General features: G+C 35.3%; 1 protein-coding gene across 5 annotated transcripts in view; it reads left to right on the forward strand.

Annotated features, from left to right (window-relative positions):
* CUNH8orf34 (chromosome unknown C8orf34 homolog) overlaps nucleotides 1-14,197 on the forward strand; it is a 162,711-nt gene that overhangs the window by 127,660 nt on the left and 20,854 nt on the right. For 4 of the 5 annotated variants that reach the window (XM_042868948.1, XM_042868949.1, XM_042868950.1 and 1 more), the window contains 2 exons: nucleotides 2,812-2,885; nucleotides 13,708-13,828. In XM_042868948.1, coding sequence (XP_042724882.1) covers nucleotides 2,812-2,885; nucleotides 13,708-13,828 — 195 coding nt within the window. The remainder of the gene's footprint in view (nucleotides 1-2,811; nucleotides 2,886-13,707; nucleotides 13,829-14,197) is intronic. The other variant, XM_042868952.1, reaches the window with a different exon arrangement.

Genomic DNA, 14,197 nt, shown 5'->3' on the forward strand with positions numbered 1-14,197 from the left:
AGGAAAGGAAAGGAAAGGAAAGGAAAGGAAAGGAAAGGAAAGGAAAGGAAAGGAAAGGAAAGGCTTCTGGATTTTACAAGAAGGCACAGACTAGAAACAGATGTAGAACCCAGGCAGCTGCCTATTCTATCTTTCCTATAAATGCAGCATAATTCTTGTTTTCTGTGTATCTAAAACTAAATATGTGAAGAAGATGATAAAATATATTGTTAGAAAACTCTAAATAGCCAAAGCATTGTGTTAGACTTCAAATTTTAGTTATGTCCTAAATGTATGTATTATATCATAAAAAAGACTAGCAGGTTTCAATTACCAGGTTCATCTGAACTTATTTTCTGCTCTTACTTGTTGATACGAATGACCTAACTGAGAAAACTGTGAGTTGCTAAGTGCTGATGTAAACCATTCCTTCAGGAGTGTGCAAGCAAGGTGCTAATGTACAGCAAAGTTGAGACAGCTTTCCTTAATGATTTCTTTCTGGGTTAGTGAGAAATTGTTAAGTTGTTCGATCTGGAGCATCTCTCTTGTGGATTTCAGATGAGCCAGGTTCAGAAGTAATTGGCTGCACATCTGATCTAACAGCCCTTTATAAATAAGCTTACTAAAGCAATTCCATCTCATAAAGTCAATGGAATAGCCTATGTAAAAAGATCATCTGCAGCATCGGGCACAATACTGACTCCACCGACAATCTCTATCTGGCTCTAATTAACCACTGCACTGATTTCCCTCTGGTGCAATCCTACTGAATTGAGCAGAGTTATCTTTGATCTAAGCAATAAAAATGAGAGGGGAATCAGGTCTTGAGATCAGACGGCACAAGATGCTCTAACACTGCTGTTTCACTGTTCCAAGTGATACCCATCAAAACTGTTTCTCCTTCCCATTGGACCATCTCACAGGAAATAACTCAGGGAAGAATTTAATAGTTATGTTCCTGATTTTGATTAGTGCACTGTAAACTTCCCCTGTAGATGCCAAGCCTCCTGAGTTTGTCTCATGGTTCAGTCTTCCTATAAATCTTCTTGTTCTGTACAGATAGATACTGCAATTGGATGGATCCAGTACAAATCTGTGCCTGACAGTCTCCATGCTGCTTTCATGGTGGGGGGAACTGTACAGGTCATGTACTGATGTGTGGTTTTTTGAACTTGGATATGGATAAATGGTATCACTAAAAGCGTGTCTTCATTTAATTCTGGGTGCCTCTAAGTGCAGTGGGATCTTGTTTCGCTGGTTTCAGTCCTTTTTGCTGGCAAGTGCCATATACACTTCGAGTAAGAGCCACTGTACAAGGCAGGAAAAAAATGAAATTATTGCAAAGATCTTTGCAGTGAGTGCATTCTTGTAGAAGGCTTAAAATACCTAATGAGAGAGTGAGCTCTGAATGTTAGGTGAATGAAAAGCATTCATCTTTAAACTTTTTAAACTGCCTAATTAATCTGAAAAAGAAAAAGCTGTTTGTGGCATGAGCAGTATGCAATACCACATATTTCTGAGGTGTGAGCAAAGACTTGGCTTTTTTTTGTGGCTTTTCCTGGAACAACACATTAGGACTGGTAATGGTAGTTTATGCAGTGCTATGCCACAGTATGCATGTGGTATTTCTTACTATATTAGATCTACAGATTGTGCTATGATATGTAATTAGTTTGCTAAATAAATTTTGTTAAGTAATTTTCACATCAGTGCTTAATTCCCTATCAAAGAGGAGCCACAAGTTTCTATTGTAGTAAGCCAGCTCCAGTTTCAACCTGATATGTTTGAAAATAGTAGGATATGTAAATTCCAGAGTTTGCTTTGCATTAAAGTGCCAGTAAAGTAGAAAGTTGAAAACAGGCATTTGGATGGAAAAGTTTGAAATCTGAGAAGTTCAACAGAAATAGGGTTCTATCAAACATATGTAATGCTATTCCAGTTGGAACTGCATGACTAGGATGAAAAATTAATAAGGATAAAAATATAGGGGATGTGAACCAGGCATGGCAATGGCAAAAATGTGGCATCATTTCCCAGTTCTTGATCAGTTCTCTGAACACTTCTCCACACTGCATCATCATCTCTTTTGTCCCCACTTTCATTTGCATTTGCAGTGAAGGTGGTAACCGTAGTTGCTGTGCTTCAGCGCAGTTGTTTTTATAGTAAGTATAGTCTGAGGTGTTTCACTTATCTGGGCACTCTGGAAACATGAGGATCTCCCTGCTAAATGTCTGAATAACAGCAGAACTCAGGGAAGATCAGGGCATCTTGTTTTTTACATAGCTTACAAACAGCGTGTAAGTGCCTATAAGGCTAGGAGGCAGTGAAACTGCACAGCATGTCACTTAGAAATTGCTTTCTCTGGCCTAGGTACATAAATTGTCTTTTAAGTCATTAAATGTGTGTCAGAGGCCTTCTGAATTTCTCACCAAATCTTGTTGTTTAACAAATGTGACAGTATGGGCAAAAATCATTGCTTGCATGGCCTTTAAACATTGCCTAAAGCGATTGGAACCTGAAAATCTACTACTCCATTGTGCAGACAAATAATTTCGTTTTAGCAGTAAAAATAACAGATGACCTATAAAACTGCTAGCAGATAAATGAGGCTTGCTTGTCACTCTATTCATGTTAGAGACACTGTTCCTCATTGTATTAAGCTTATACCTTAAAATTAGTCGTAAATTAATATCCATTCAAGTGTAAATAGAAAGCGTTGCTTTTATGGTAGCTGAATTTACCTTCTCAGCAGTTAATTTATAAGTATGCTATTTTCAAAGTGAGTAATGGTTATTTAATGCAATTTATTTCTTTTCTACCTCATTGGAACAGCTCAGGTACCTGGGATTGAAACACTTATGGAAGATATTGATGAATTGGAGAGTGCCTCTCAAGTGACAGCATCTGTAAGTAGATTCCCTTATGAATAATCTTGTAATTTTTTTAAAAATATCTTGAGAAAAATGAGATTTTGTTTAAAGATTAAAGTGCTTGTTTGATTCTCATCTTAAGAAAGGAAAGCATATTTTCCCTGTTTTGCATCTCTCTTTAGCATATTCAATTCTATGGCAGTTCTAATTTTTTTCAATCTAGGAAGGGTGATATTTTGAAATCTATTATTACCATCTCATATGAAATCATATCTTCTTGGATTTACACATATAGCTCCTATTGAAATTTCAGTCATTTTAGACTATATCAATATGGTCTTGAATATATTTCAATGGTTAAACATCGATGTACCAGTTTGATTTTACAGAGTGTGTTTTACAAACTTAACAGAACAAAAATAATTTAAATCTTAGATTTTATTATGAAATTTCTCATTTTATCACCTCACTTAGATTTTTGGTAACGTTTGCTTGGAACCTAGTAAATCAGATAATCATAGTAAATCAGATATGCCTGATTGTATATCTACAAAACTGTATGTTTTTTTTTTAAAATAGTGCAAGGCTATGTAATATTTCCCTCAGTTCTCTTTTAGAAATTTGAAACATAAGGAAATCTTTGCAGATTTGCAGTAAGTATAGTTGTCAATAAAATAATTTTTTGAAAAATGACACAGTCAGAACTTTGTTATATTGCTTCAGAAATTTTAATACAATTTAAACAAGTGGTTGTTTCTTTTGAAAATACAGTATTTTTTTTACATACTTTTATGCAACTGTAAGTGGAAGCATGAATTTCACTTCACCCATAGCAATTGTGTTTTTAGCACACTTTAATGTTGACAAGCTAAGTGAAAAGAAAGGCTCGGTATTTGTTGGCTATGGAGAAAGGCAGTAATGAAGAAAAAGGGAAAACAGTGACCATGCAGATGGATGTTGCAGACTTTCAGGCAGCTAGCTACTAGTAAAGCTTAAAAGATTAAAAAATTGTGAAATACTTAACCTATTTCCAATCTGAGGTATCAAAGCCACTGACAGATAAGGAATTCCAGATCAATTTCTAAAGGTCTTTGAGAAGTTGGACTGCAAGAAGCTTACAAAGCATTTGTGAATACTGGGCAAAAAGAATGAGGAGGAAATCTTCTGCAGCTGTTGCTTTGAGTTTCTTGCTCAAGCCTCCTTTCTGCTTTTCTTTAGAGTGAACAGAGTTATGATACATTTTGCAGCAGTTTCTTGTGATCTTACACATGATTTTCTTACTGAATTAGACTTCCTGTTGCAGCTACTAGCTTTGATTTCTCAGTTCTACAGACATGTAGCATAGGCAAAGAGCAACAAATAAATTGAATTGCATAGAAAAATAAAGATAACAAGGAAAATAAAAGGTCATTGTATTAATCAGCGAAATCTTGCTGCAGAAGTGTGCGCCCTTCAGCTGAGTATTTTCAGGTACACATTCTATATTTGCGTGCTTATTAATGCACATAAATGCATATGAATTTGATGTTCTGATGGTTGTAATCATAGAGTTGTATTTACAGACAGAGGTAAGTTGCCCACAGCAGTACAGAGCCAGAGGCAGTGAACTTGCCTGGGAAGAATCCCTGAAATCCACACTGGTTACTGCTGTTAATGCCAGTGCTGCAAAGAGAAGTCAGGACCGTAGCCCTGCAATATTTGAAGCCGCTGCTTTGACTACACATCCTCTTTCGTAAGGCAGGGGCAACTGGGTTCCCTTTCCTGAGCTCTTGGAAAGTTCCTTTGTCTCAGTTACTAAGGAGCTGGAAGCCAATAACTGTTCGTTCATCTGCTTTTAGAGTTTGTGTTTTGGATCTTTAAGCTATTGTGTAAATAGTGTGATTAGCTGTTTGTGTTCTTCTCTGTCTTTGAAATGGCTGTTACCCAAGTAACATTCAGCTGTCAAGCATTATGTGTTTGCCTGTATCTGTACCTAATCAAAAAAGAATAAAATGATTAAACTTTTGTTGCATTTTAGACCTCTCGAGGAATAGAGATCTGCTCCATGGTCTCCTAATAACTTCCAGTGAGACTTACTCTGTGACAGTCCTTACATACAAAAGCAGAGACAGAGCTAAGGTTCTCTGTAGAAAAACTGAAGATAAATGCATTCATGCAACCAATTCCCACAAATTCTTTAAAAGATTAAGAATGATGCCTGTAAAGGGACTTAAGAATTGATACTGAAATATGTTTTCATGAGTTTGCATATTTTTCAGATGTTATGAGATACTATGGGAGATAGGAGGTGAGGGTGAAATACAACGAGGAAGAATAAATTTGATGTTAATCAGACACTTATCATAAACCAGACAAATTGATTTGTGACATTTACTCAAATGTGCATATTACCTGTAAGAATTCATGCTCTAGCTCAAGGTGTTCCATATTTAATTCCAGTACTGCATCCCACTGGGGTAGTATGAGTCTGTCGCTAGTTAAGCTGGTCATTATCATAAATTTCTCTCTACTCACGTATATTTGACTTATCGTCTTTAAACGTGCCTCAGCCTACAGAGAGTAAATCTTCTGAGAAAGATTGTGGGATGAAGCAGCAATGATTATGCAAGGGAATGTTCAGAAAATCTCCAGAATAGAGCTGTGTGGGTCCTTTTTTCATGCTCTGTGTAGAAGTTCTCATGTAAGATCTTTGGTACGGAGACTAAAGTAGCCTGAATGACAATATTTAGAAGAGATAAGGAGTATTATGTCTATAACATGGCTTAATGTAATGTGTACTATGATTACATTGGTTATACAATGATTATAATATTATATAATATATAATATATAATATATAATATATTTTATATATATATAATTATATTATAATATAATTATTATATGATTATATAATGTGTACTGTGATTTACCTTGTCTGGACGATGTGCTGCATGATATGGTTTAGTAGCTTGTGGTGGCCATGGTGGTGAGGAGACGGTTGGACTAGATGATCTTATAGGTGTTTCCAACCTTGTGATTCTATGATTCTATGATTCTACACATCGTGATTTTCTTGTAACATTCTGTATTTCTAGAGAGTCTGGAAGTTTTTGGAATCAGACCTTTTCCATTTGAATGTCTTTTCAGAAGAATCTTTTGCTAAGCTTTATTTTTCTCAAAGAGAATTGATATTTGAAAAGTGGAGAACCTATTTGTCAGTGCTGCACAATCCCAAACAAAGTATACTGAATGGATAAACGAGTAAGGCTACCAGAAAGCAGTTTGGAGTACTTACAGGAATCAGCACTCTTCCCATGTGTTTTGCAAGGACACAAAGTGGAAGCAAGCATTCAGAATGTTCTAAAAAAAACCTGGTTTACTGCGGGGATATTTTTCTGACAAATATTTAATTTAACAAAAAGTGCAAGGCAAGATGCAAAGCTTTTTTTGAGACTTTTTTTTTGCCATGGGGCTTTCTCAGAGTCCTAGTTTACCTTCTGTTTCTGTAAACAACTTTTATAAATATTTGGTTAGTTATCTTCAAGAAAACACAGAAGTGATGCTAGGGAGAAGTTTGGTCAGATGGAATTATGACAGCAATGGAAAAGTAAAGTATCCAGTGAATAACCTAAATTTACAGCAACTGAAAGAAAGAGTAGGGCAAGTACACTGTGCAGTTGACACTGTAGCCCTTGTGTTCATCTTGAGTTTCTTCTTTTACCATCTTGATCTTGTGCTTATTGTTTTTATTCATGTGAATCTTTGCATTCACTCATCTTGCTTTGCGTGTGCACATGAAAAGGTTTATTTTTCTTTGCAAATTATCCATGCAAGGCAAACCAATACAAGTGAAACTGTGGGAAAAAGAAGTCATTTAACTGCAAAAGGCACCTTTTGCATGAAGTTGGCTTGAGTTTTTGGTCTTTATAACTTTGAGAAAACACACTAATGAATTGTTTTATAGCGGTGTTTTGCTTAAAATATATCCTTTCCCATTTTTCCTTCTCCTTTGGAACTTCTCTGTTGCTTTGCTAGAAGGAATATACACAAGGATTTTCTGTAATATATATGGAAATTGCTTGATGGGAATTCATTTTGTGAAATGATTTGAGGTTCCTGCAAAAATTACTTTTTTTTTGCTTAAATTTATGCTTTTACTTTTTGGTATTGATACGTGTTGAATACAGCAGTGTGACTGTGAGGTAGCATGAATTAGAAAGGTAATATTTATATACTATACATACAGAATTACTGTAGTCTCATACCATTTATTTTTTTTTCAATCCAACTTCGCTTTTTAAAGTTTGTGGACATTCAGGCACATAAAGTTAAGTATTTTTAGCCTTTACATTTTTTACATATAAAACTAATAACAATAATAATATTCCATAAGTGCAACTCTTGTGCAGCTAGTCCAAAATGAACTGCAAGTGTAATTTTAATTGCAAATAGCTAAATTAACAATACAGTGCAATAAAAGAACATAATATCAAGCTTATTGGGAAACAGGTAGTATTTCCTGAAAGTTGTTAAGCAAGTAGTTTAAATTACATACCTTGAACTTCTTTGCTCTAGACATCATCTGTGTGAAACAGATTTCACAAATTACACATAGCATTTTGTCAGCACAATTGCAAAGACTTAATTTCTTTCTTTAAAGTTTTGTTTTGCTTTGGAGAGCGCATGAAGTGCTCAGCAATTCTTTCTCACTTCTTACCAACTCATTTCTTTTTACTGACATCATTTTGTATATTGGAGAACCCAGCATCTCAGGTGCATACCCAATCCCAGTGACACATGATATGGCTGCCCAGCATCCCTGCAGGGCCCCCAGTCCATGGCTGGAGTGCAGTTGGCAGAAAGCCCCATCCCCTTGTGGGCTGAATTCCACCAGCCCCATTGGCAGGCACCTCATGCAGCTTTCAGTTCACACTTCCAAGACCTTCAATGGTGTAGGCAGAATGGCAAGTATGTACTGAACTGAAAATACTCCCAATTTAAAATATCTGATACTTCAAAAGATGACTTTAAAATGATTTTTCTGCAGTTTAAAAAATTTATTAAAAAAAAATCTGAGTGCCTTATTTTTTTTGTTTCTAAAACTTTGGTGTCTTTGGAGTGACAAATTGAAAAATATTGTTCCAGATAACAGTAAATAAAACAAGATTGAAGCTTACAAAATGTTATTCTAGTTAAGTTTGAAAAGCTGAAACATGTTAAACTCAGGTGCCCACTTAGTTCCTCTTTCAATCTGTAAGTAGAAAACTCGTGTGTAAGTTAACCCAAACTACCACTTCTCTAGTGCGAGGCTTAGTGTAAAATGTTGCCTGCCATGGGAAGCAAAAGCTTACAATTTCAGTTACGTGGCATTTCATGTAGAATGGGCCCTAGTGTGGGGAGATGGGGCTTAGAGGTGGTTTCTTACATTGCATCAGACCTCTTAGAGGTTTATTGTTTTAACAATAACAAAAAAAAAAAGAAAAAGTGTTGACAAGGATACTTTTTGCAGTGGGAGGATTTTCCATCACGTTTCTGTTTACGACATTTAGGCCATTTAGCAAAGAAATAGTAGATTTCAGATAGCAAGTAAGTGTGGTTGTCTTTTGTATGCTATTATCTCCTGAAATTGCCAATGACAATTGCCCTTTATTAACAAAACTATTCAGAATAAAGAGTTCAATCAAAAATGCATTGCCTGTGTTTATAGTTTGCAAGGAACTAAGGATTGAATTTTCACCTCCTTTTCAATACCTATACGTGATCACCTTTTTGTTTTGACATGATTAAGTGATTCATCATTTATCTATCATTTAGTCTTTAAAAATGAAGAAGCCCTTGTGAGGCAGGGATATCCCCTATGTCTGACAAGAGAATGTGCACAGTTGTGCCAATGGGTACTTATATGTTTAACTCTGAAGTAGGCCAAAATGAAACAGAAGAATAGCATTCCATCATTCCAAGCTGTTAATGGTCAGTAGGAAGGGCTAATTTACTTTCTAACAATCATCTGATTTCCTGATGGTGTTGGAGGTAATTTGGAGGTCTTCTTTGCCTCAGACAATTTGAAATGCTGCATTTCTGCAGAACTCCCTGTGTGTCCATGGGGGATTACGCAGAAATGGCAGCCCATGTCACTGCAGACGTTCATATCTGCACTGTTTTTTCAGATGATGTATGCTGTCAAAATGACATTGTGCTGCAAATACTGAAGTACTTATATTTGATCGTGGAAAACTTCCTTATTCTTATGACCTCAATTATGTTTGTGTACCAGCATGGCTTTCCCAGTAAGTTATGATATTTTCCAGAAGTTCAGGGAACGAGAGATGACAGACATTCCCTTTGGCTTTATCTTTTGTAATTATTTTCTTTTTAGGAGTAATTTGGCTAAGCGATCTAAGTAAATGTGCTGATGAATATATTGTTAGTGAAGAAATAATGATGCTATGTAAAGAAAACCAATTAGGAAATGGATGCCTGGTTGACCTTTACCGTTGACAAATGTATCCTGAGGGCTTTGTTTGAATGTATTTCTAGCTCAGAGACTTTGCCTTACCTTCAAAGTTTGAAGGTGAAGTGAACAGCACCCAGAGCTGTTCCTACAAACTAAAAAGGCAAGGGTGTCTTTCAGGAACATCTTCCCATTTAGATATAAAATCTTGTTAGTATGAATAGGCTATTTATAATTTTTGTGTTAATATTTAAAAATCTTAGTGAATAATTGAGGGCAATTGCAGTTTGGAATACGCTGAAGGAATTATAAAGGACTATTTCTATATACGCACTTTATACATACATACTAAATTTTTCAACTACTTTCAGTCTACTGTCATTATCAATAACATCTGAGATAACTGACATTAGTGTTTTATCTCTGCTGTACCTGGCCAGGAGATAAAGATTACGTTTTGATAAAAATGGAATAGAAGTGTTCAAATTAACGACTTGCAAGCCTGAATCTCTCTCCTAGGTGACATTTCTGAACTGCTGCCACTTATCTAGTGGAGAGAAGGGATACCAGTGAATTCTGCTGGTGATGTGTGAATTCATTTTTCCTTGCTAAAGCGTTTGAACTGATGTGCTTGCTAAGACTGCCTGTTAACATCCCCTACTTTCAGCTTGTATTTATCCTTTAAGATCAAGATTATTGCATGTATTGTTGAATGCGCTAAGGAACCCTTTCTTTATTTATATGTTATTCACTTAAATGAATTCATAGCCTTAACATGTTAAGAGAGAATTTTTATATTCAGTATTATTTACAGAGGGGAAAAAAAAAAACAAAAACCATTTCCTGAGTTGGAACCTTTCTTCAGAAAGATTGAAATCATAGAATTGTTTGAGTTGGAAGAGACTAATAAAGGTCATGTAGTCCAACTCCCCTGCAATGAACAGGGACACCTACAGCTACATCAGGTTTTTCAGAGTCCTGTGCAGCCTGACCTTGAGTGTCTCCTAGCACAGGTCATCCATCACCTCTCCAGGCAACCTGTTCCAGTGCCTCACCACCTTTATTGTAAATAACTTCTTCCTTATATCCAATCTAAATCTCCCTTCTTTTAGTTCAGAACCAAGTCCCCTTGTCCTGTCACAACAGACCCTGCTAAAGAGTCTGTCCCCTTCTCTCTTACAGCTCCTCTTGAGATACTGAAAGGCTATTCTCAGGTCTACTCTGAGAACCTTCTCTTCTCTAGGTTGAACAGCTGTAGTTCTTTCATCCTGTCCTTGTAAGGGGGAGGAGTTCCACCCCTTGGATCATTTTTGTGGTCCTCTTCTGGACATGCCTCTAATCACTCTTGCACTCAGGACAGTGTTGTTGCTTATGGTCTTGGAACATCTAGTTTCAGTGAAGGAGCAAAAAAATAATAGCAATACAGCAGTTTTAATATCATAATAAACAGATAACTTTTTTATTCTAATAGTTTTAGATCATTTTTTCTTTCTATCAAGTGTTTAATTGTAAGAGTATTATAAGCACATAATCTGTAATTAAATGGCTGCTATTAAATATCTCATCTTTCATGGCTATTATTTGAACTATTATTCTGGTCTCTTCATAGTGCTGTTGTCTCACAAAATGCCAAAGGCTTCTGATAGTACATGGTACAGAAAAATGCAAGTAAAGTGTTACAAAATTTTTGGAAAAAAGTTGTCCAAAGTTGTCTCGCTAATTTCACAGTGTTGAAATGGTGCATCTGGAAGATAGATATGAATGTATTGCTTTAAAATCATATCCAACGTTAATACTTACTCTCCAAAAGACTGTGTACATCTGTGTTGTGCACAGAACTGAACACAAATTCTGTATTCTTCGTAACTGTATGTTAACAGGATGAAGGCAGCCATAAGCATTTACAGAGTGCATGTGTGTACACAACTTGGTGTGCCTGTATGTGCTTATGCACAGCCATTCCTATCTGTGTTTTTATGTGAATCTACACAAGGTTAATAATCTGAGTTGAAGCCTGCAAAAACATTGCTGATGTTTCATAATCTTTGTGATTTTGAGCCTTCTAATTGCAATTTACATTTAAATGTTACTCATATTTTTTAATAAACATCTCAAGCACTGTCATGGTGCTCACATTAAAGAATCATTTTTCTCTATTTATTTGAGTTTCTGTTACAGATAGTAGGCTGAGTTGCATTCACTCATTCACCTTAGTTGTATGCATATAAAAGAAGTATCACAGAGGAAAAGGTAGAATGTAAGAAGAAACATTAGAGGTTTGTAGAAGAGAAAGATTATTTTATCTTCAGAAAAAAAAGGAGATGGAGGCTGAGAAAGTCTCAGAAGGCTAACATTTGCAAGTGCTTGCTTTTGGAAGCTAGAAAATTAGTGAAAACTCATAATAATTTGTTTACAATAAACTTGAATAGAACTGAGAACACCAGATGAAAAGTTTGGTCTTCAGTTATTACCACAGACGACTGACTAGCTTTTATTCTGTACTTCATCAGAGTTATGTTTGTGCGTGATACTCAAAAAGAATTCATCCTGTTAGACTTGGGGAATTTTTCTCTCTAGTCATTGTTGAAGGGCTGCTATATTTTTCCTCCCTTAATAAAGAGTACTTCATTAAACTTAAATAAAAATGCCTGTTTCCCCCATAAAAGTCTGAAGGTTAAGAGTAAAACAGATTAAAAACCAGAACATTAGGATTTTTTACAGGCTCTATTCCCATTCCCATCTCTTATTTAGTTTCTTTTGTTTCAGAGAAACTGCTTGTAGAACAAATTACTCTTCTATCTAGAAACAGATACGGAGTAACTAAAATCTATTAGATACAAGCATGTAAAAATGTGAGTAGTTTAATAAGGGTGAATATTCCTTAGTGACCTTGAGAAGACATGTTATCATTTGGATGGAGAATTCTCAAATATGAATGAAGTGGAAAATTCTCAAAAATCTCATGGAAAAATAGATGAATCAAGCCTAGTGACATGTCTGAAATAAATGCATTTGCAGGATAATTTCCATTTCTTCCATTTCAAAATTTACATTTTGTTTGTCTCTTCCTGTGTATTTGCCTGGAATGAAATATGTGTGCCTCTAACCAGAGCAGTACTACAGTACAAAGCAGTGGGCAAATTACAAAATGCCTACTGTGATCTAAAAATACTGTGTGTTACTAACAGTAGGATTGCCTGCAGCTGTGAACTATTTCATATTCTGGTAAATATGAATAAGGGTTTCTTTTAATGTAAGAATATGGAACTTTGCAGTATAGCTGTTGTTTTATACATAGGAATCTATGTTAACAAATTTTAAAGGTACGTTTCACAGCAGTCAGTTAAATACAAGACAGTGTTTATGTCCTCTCCTCAATTATTCTTCTCCCTGCAATTACATCAACTCAATGTCTTTGAAACCCTGGCCCCTCTCTAGATTTGTTTGATGTTTACTGAAAGATTCAAAAATCAGTAAGAGGTAAACAATGATGGGACTTCTGCATACACTTTGTTTCTTCAGGAAACCAGGGAAAAAAAACCTCCTATACTTCAGATGATATATTTTGGTGTGGAAATAAAGTAAAATTTATTTCAGACAAGCTGTTAAGAATGCTTTGATTAATGTATTTGTTTGTTTTTTATGACCAAGTCTTAAGCATTCTATCATACACTTCTGGTGTATTTTAAGTAAGCATATAAAAACTTATTGAATTTACCTTATAGTATCATATTTTAAAACTTTAAAAAATTTAAAAATAAAATTTTAAAAATTTTAAAAATATTTTAAAACCTTTTAAAAAAATTTAATATTTTTTTTTTTAAATTGAAATTTTATTGAATGGGTTCCAGAAAATGCAGCTAACTGGGTATCACAGCGTTCAGTATTGAAATGACTGGGTAAGTCATCCCAGCATCCCTTCTAAGCTTCTGTGTTGCCATGGTGATTTAGTTGCTGTTCCTGAAAGGAATACTTTGTGACAAAATGGCACTGGCAATTTTGATGATGAAATTCTGTGATGTTCCCAGAAGTGCTGCTTTGCAGAGATACTATGCCATATGTGGCAAATTAAACTGCAGCCCCCATTAAATAACTTGCTTAGAAGGTAAATCATTGAAGAATTTGTCCTATTAAGTTTTCTCAGTATGGAATAAGAGCTTGTGTGTCAATATACATGTAAGTTACTCTAGAACTGTTGATTTTTATTAATGCTTACTGTTTATGTTATTTAACATGTAAGAAATTATAAATTTTAATTTTTTGCAGCTAAATATTATATACTAATTCTATACAAAACTCTACCAGATTCCCTATTCTAAATGAGTACAGTGCATCACTCCCCCCTCTCCACTTATTTTTTGTTGTTTCACATGTAAATTTGAAAGTGTATTAAAAACTATTCCATTTTATTTTTATCTGTGTAAGTCTCAGCCGGTTTGGACTATGGATGCCATGGGTGTCAGATCTGGTGGTTCCCCAAGACAGAAACTCTTAAAGGACTCCTTAGCAGCAAAAGAACTTCAGACCATGGAAAAGCACCTAGCTGGTATGTATGCTAGCAAGGGACGATGAAACACATAGCAGTCCTCACACATCTATGCCAATATATTTTAGACAAAGGAAAAGTGGTAATCTATTTCAGATGCTGATGAAAATAGATAAAACTTCACATTTCCTTCATTGCAGAGAAACAGTTATTGTTTGTGTTTGTTAGTTGTTCTTTGTAATGAATATTTATTATCTAAGGTTTAGTTGTATGGTATGGTACTGGTAGAACTAGAATATGAAGACTGGCAAGGTAAGGTGGAGAGAGAAATGAAATTTTTCTGGCCCTTCTTTCAAGTCTGTCACAGAACAAGGCAGAGAACTTAGCACTTTCGGTCATTTTCGAAAAGATTTTGGACGTCTGTCCTAC

This window comes from Lagopus leucura, unplaced genomic scaffold (genome assembly GCF_019238085.1).
Source record: "Lagopus leucura isolate 7727_CA_CO unplaced genomic scaffold, USGS_WTPT01 Super-Scaffold_100002, whole genome shotgun sequence".
Classification (NCBI taxonomy): Eukaryota; Metazoa; Chordata; class Aves; order Galliformes; family Phasianidae; genus Lagopus; species Lagopus leucura.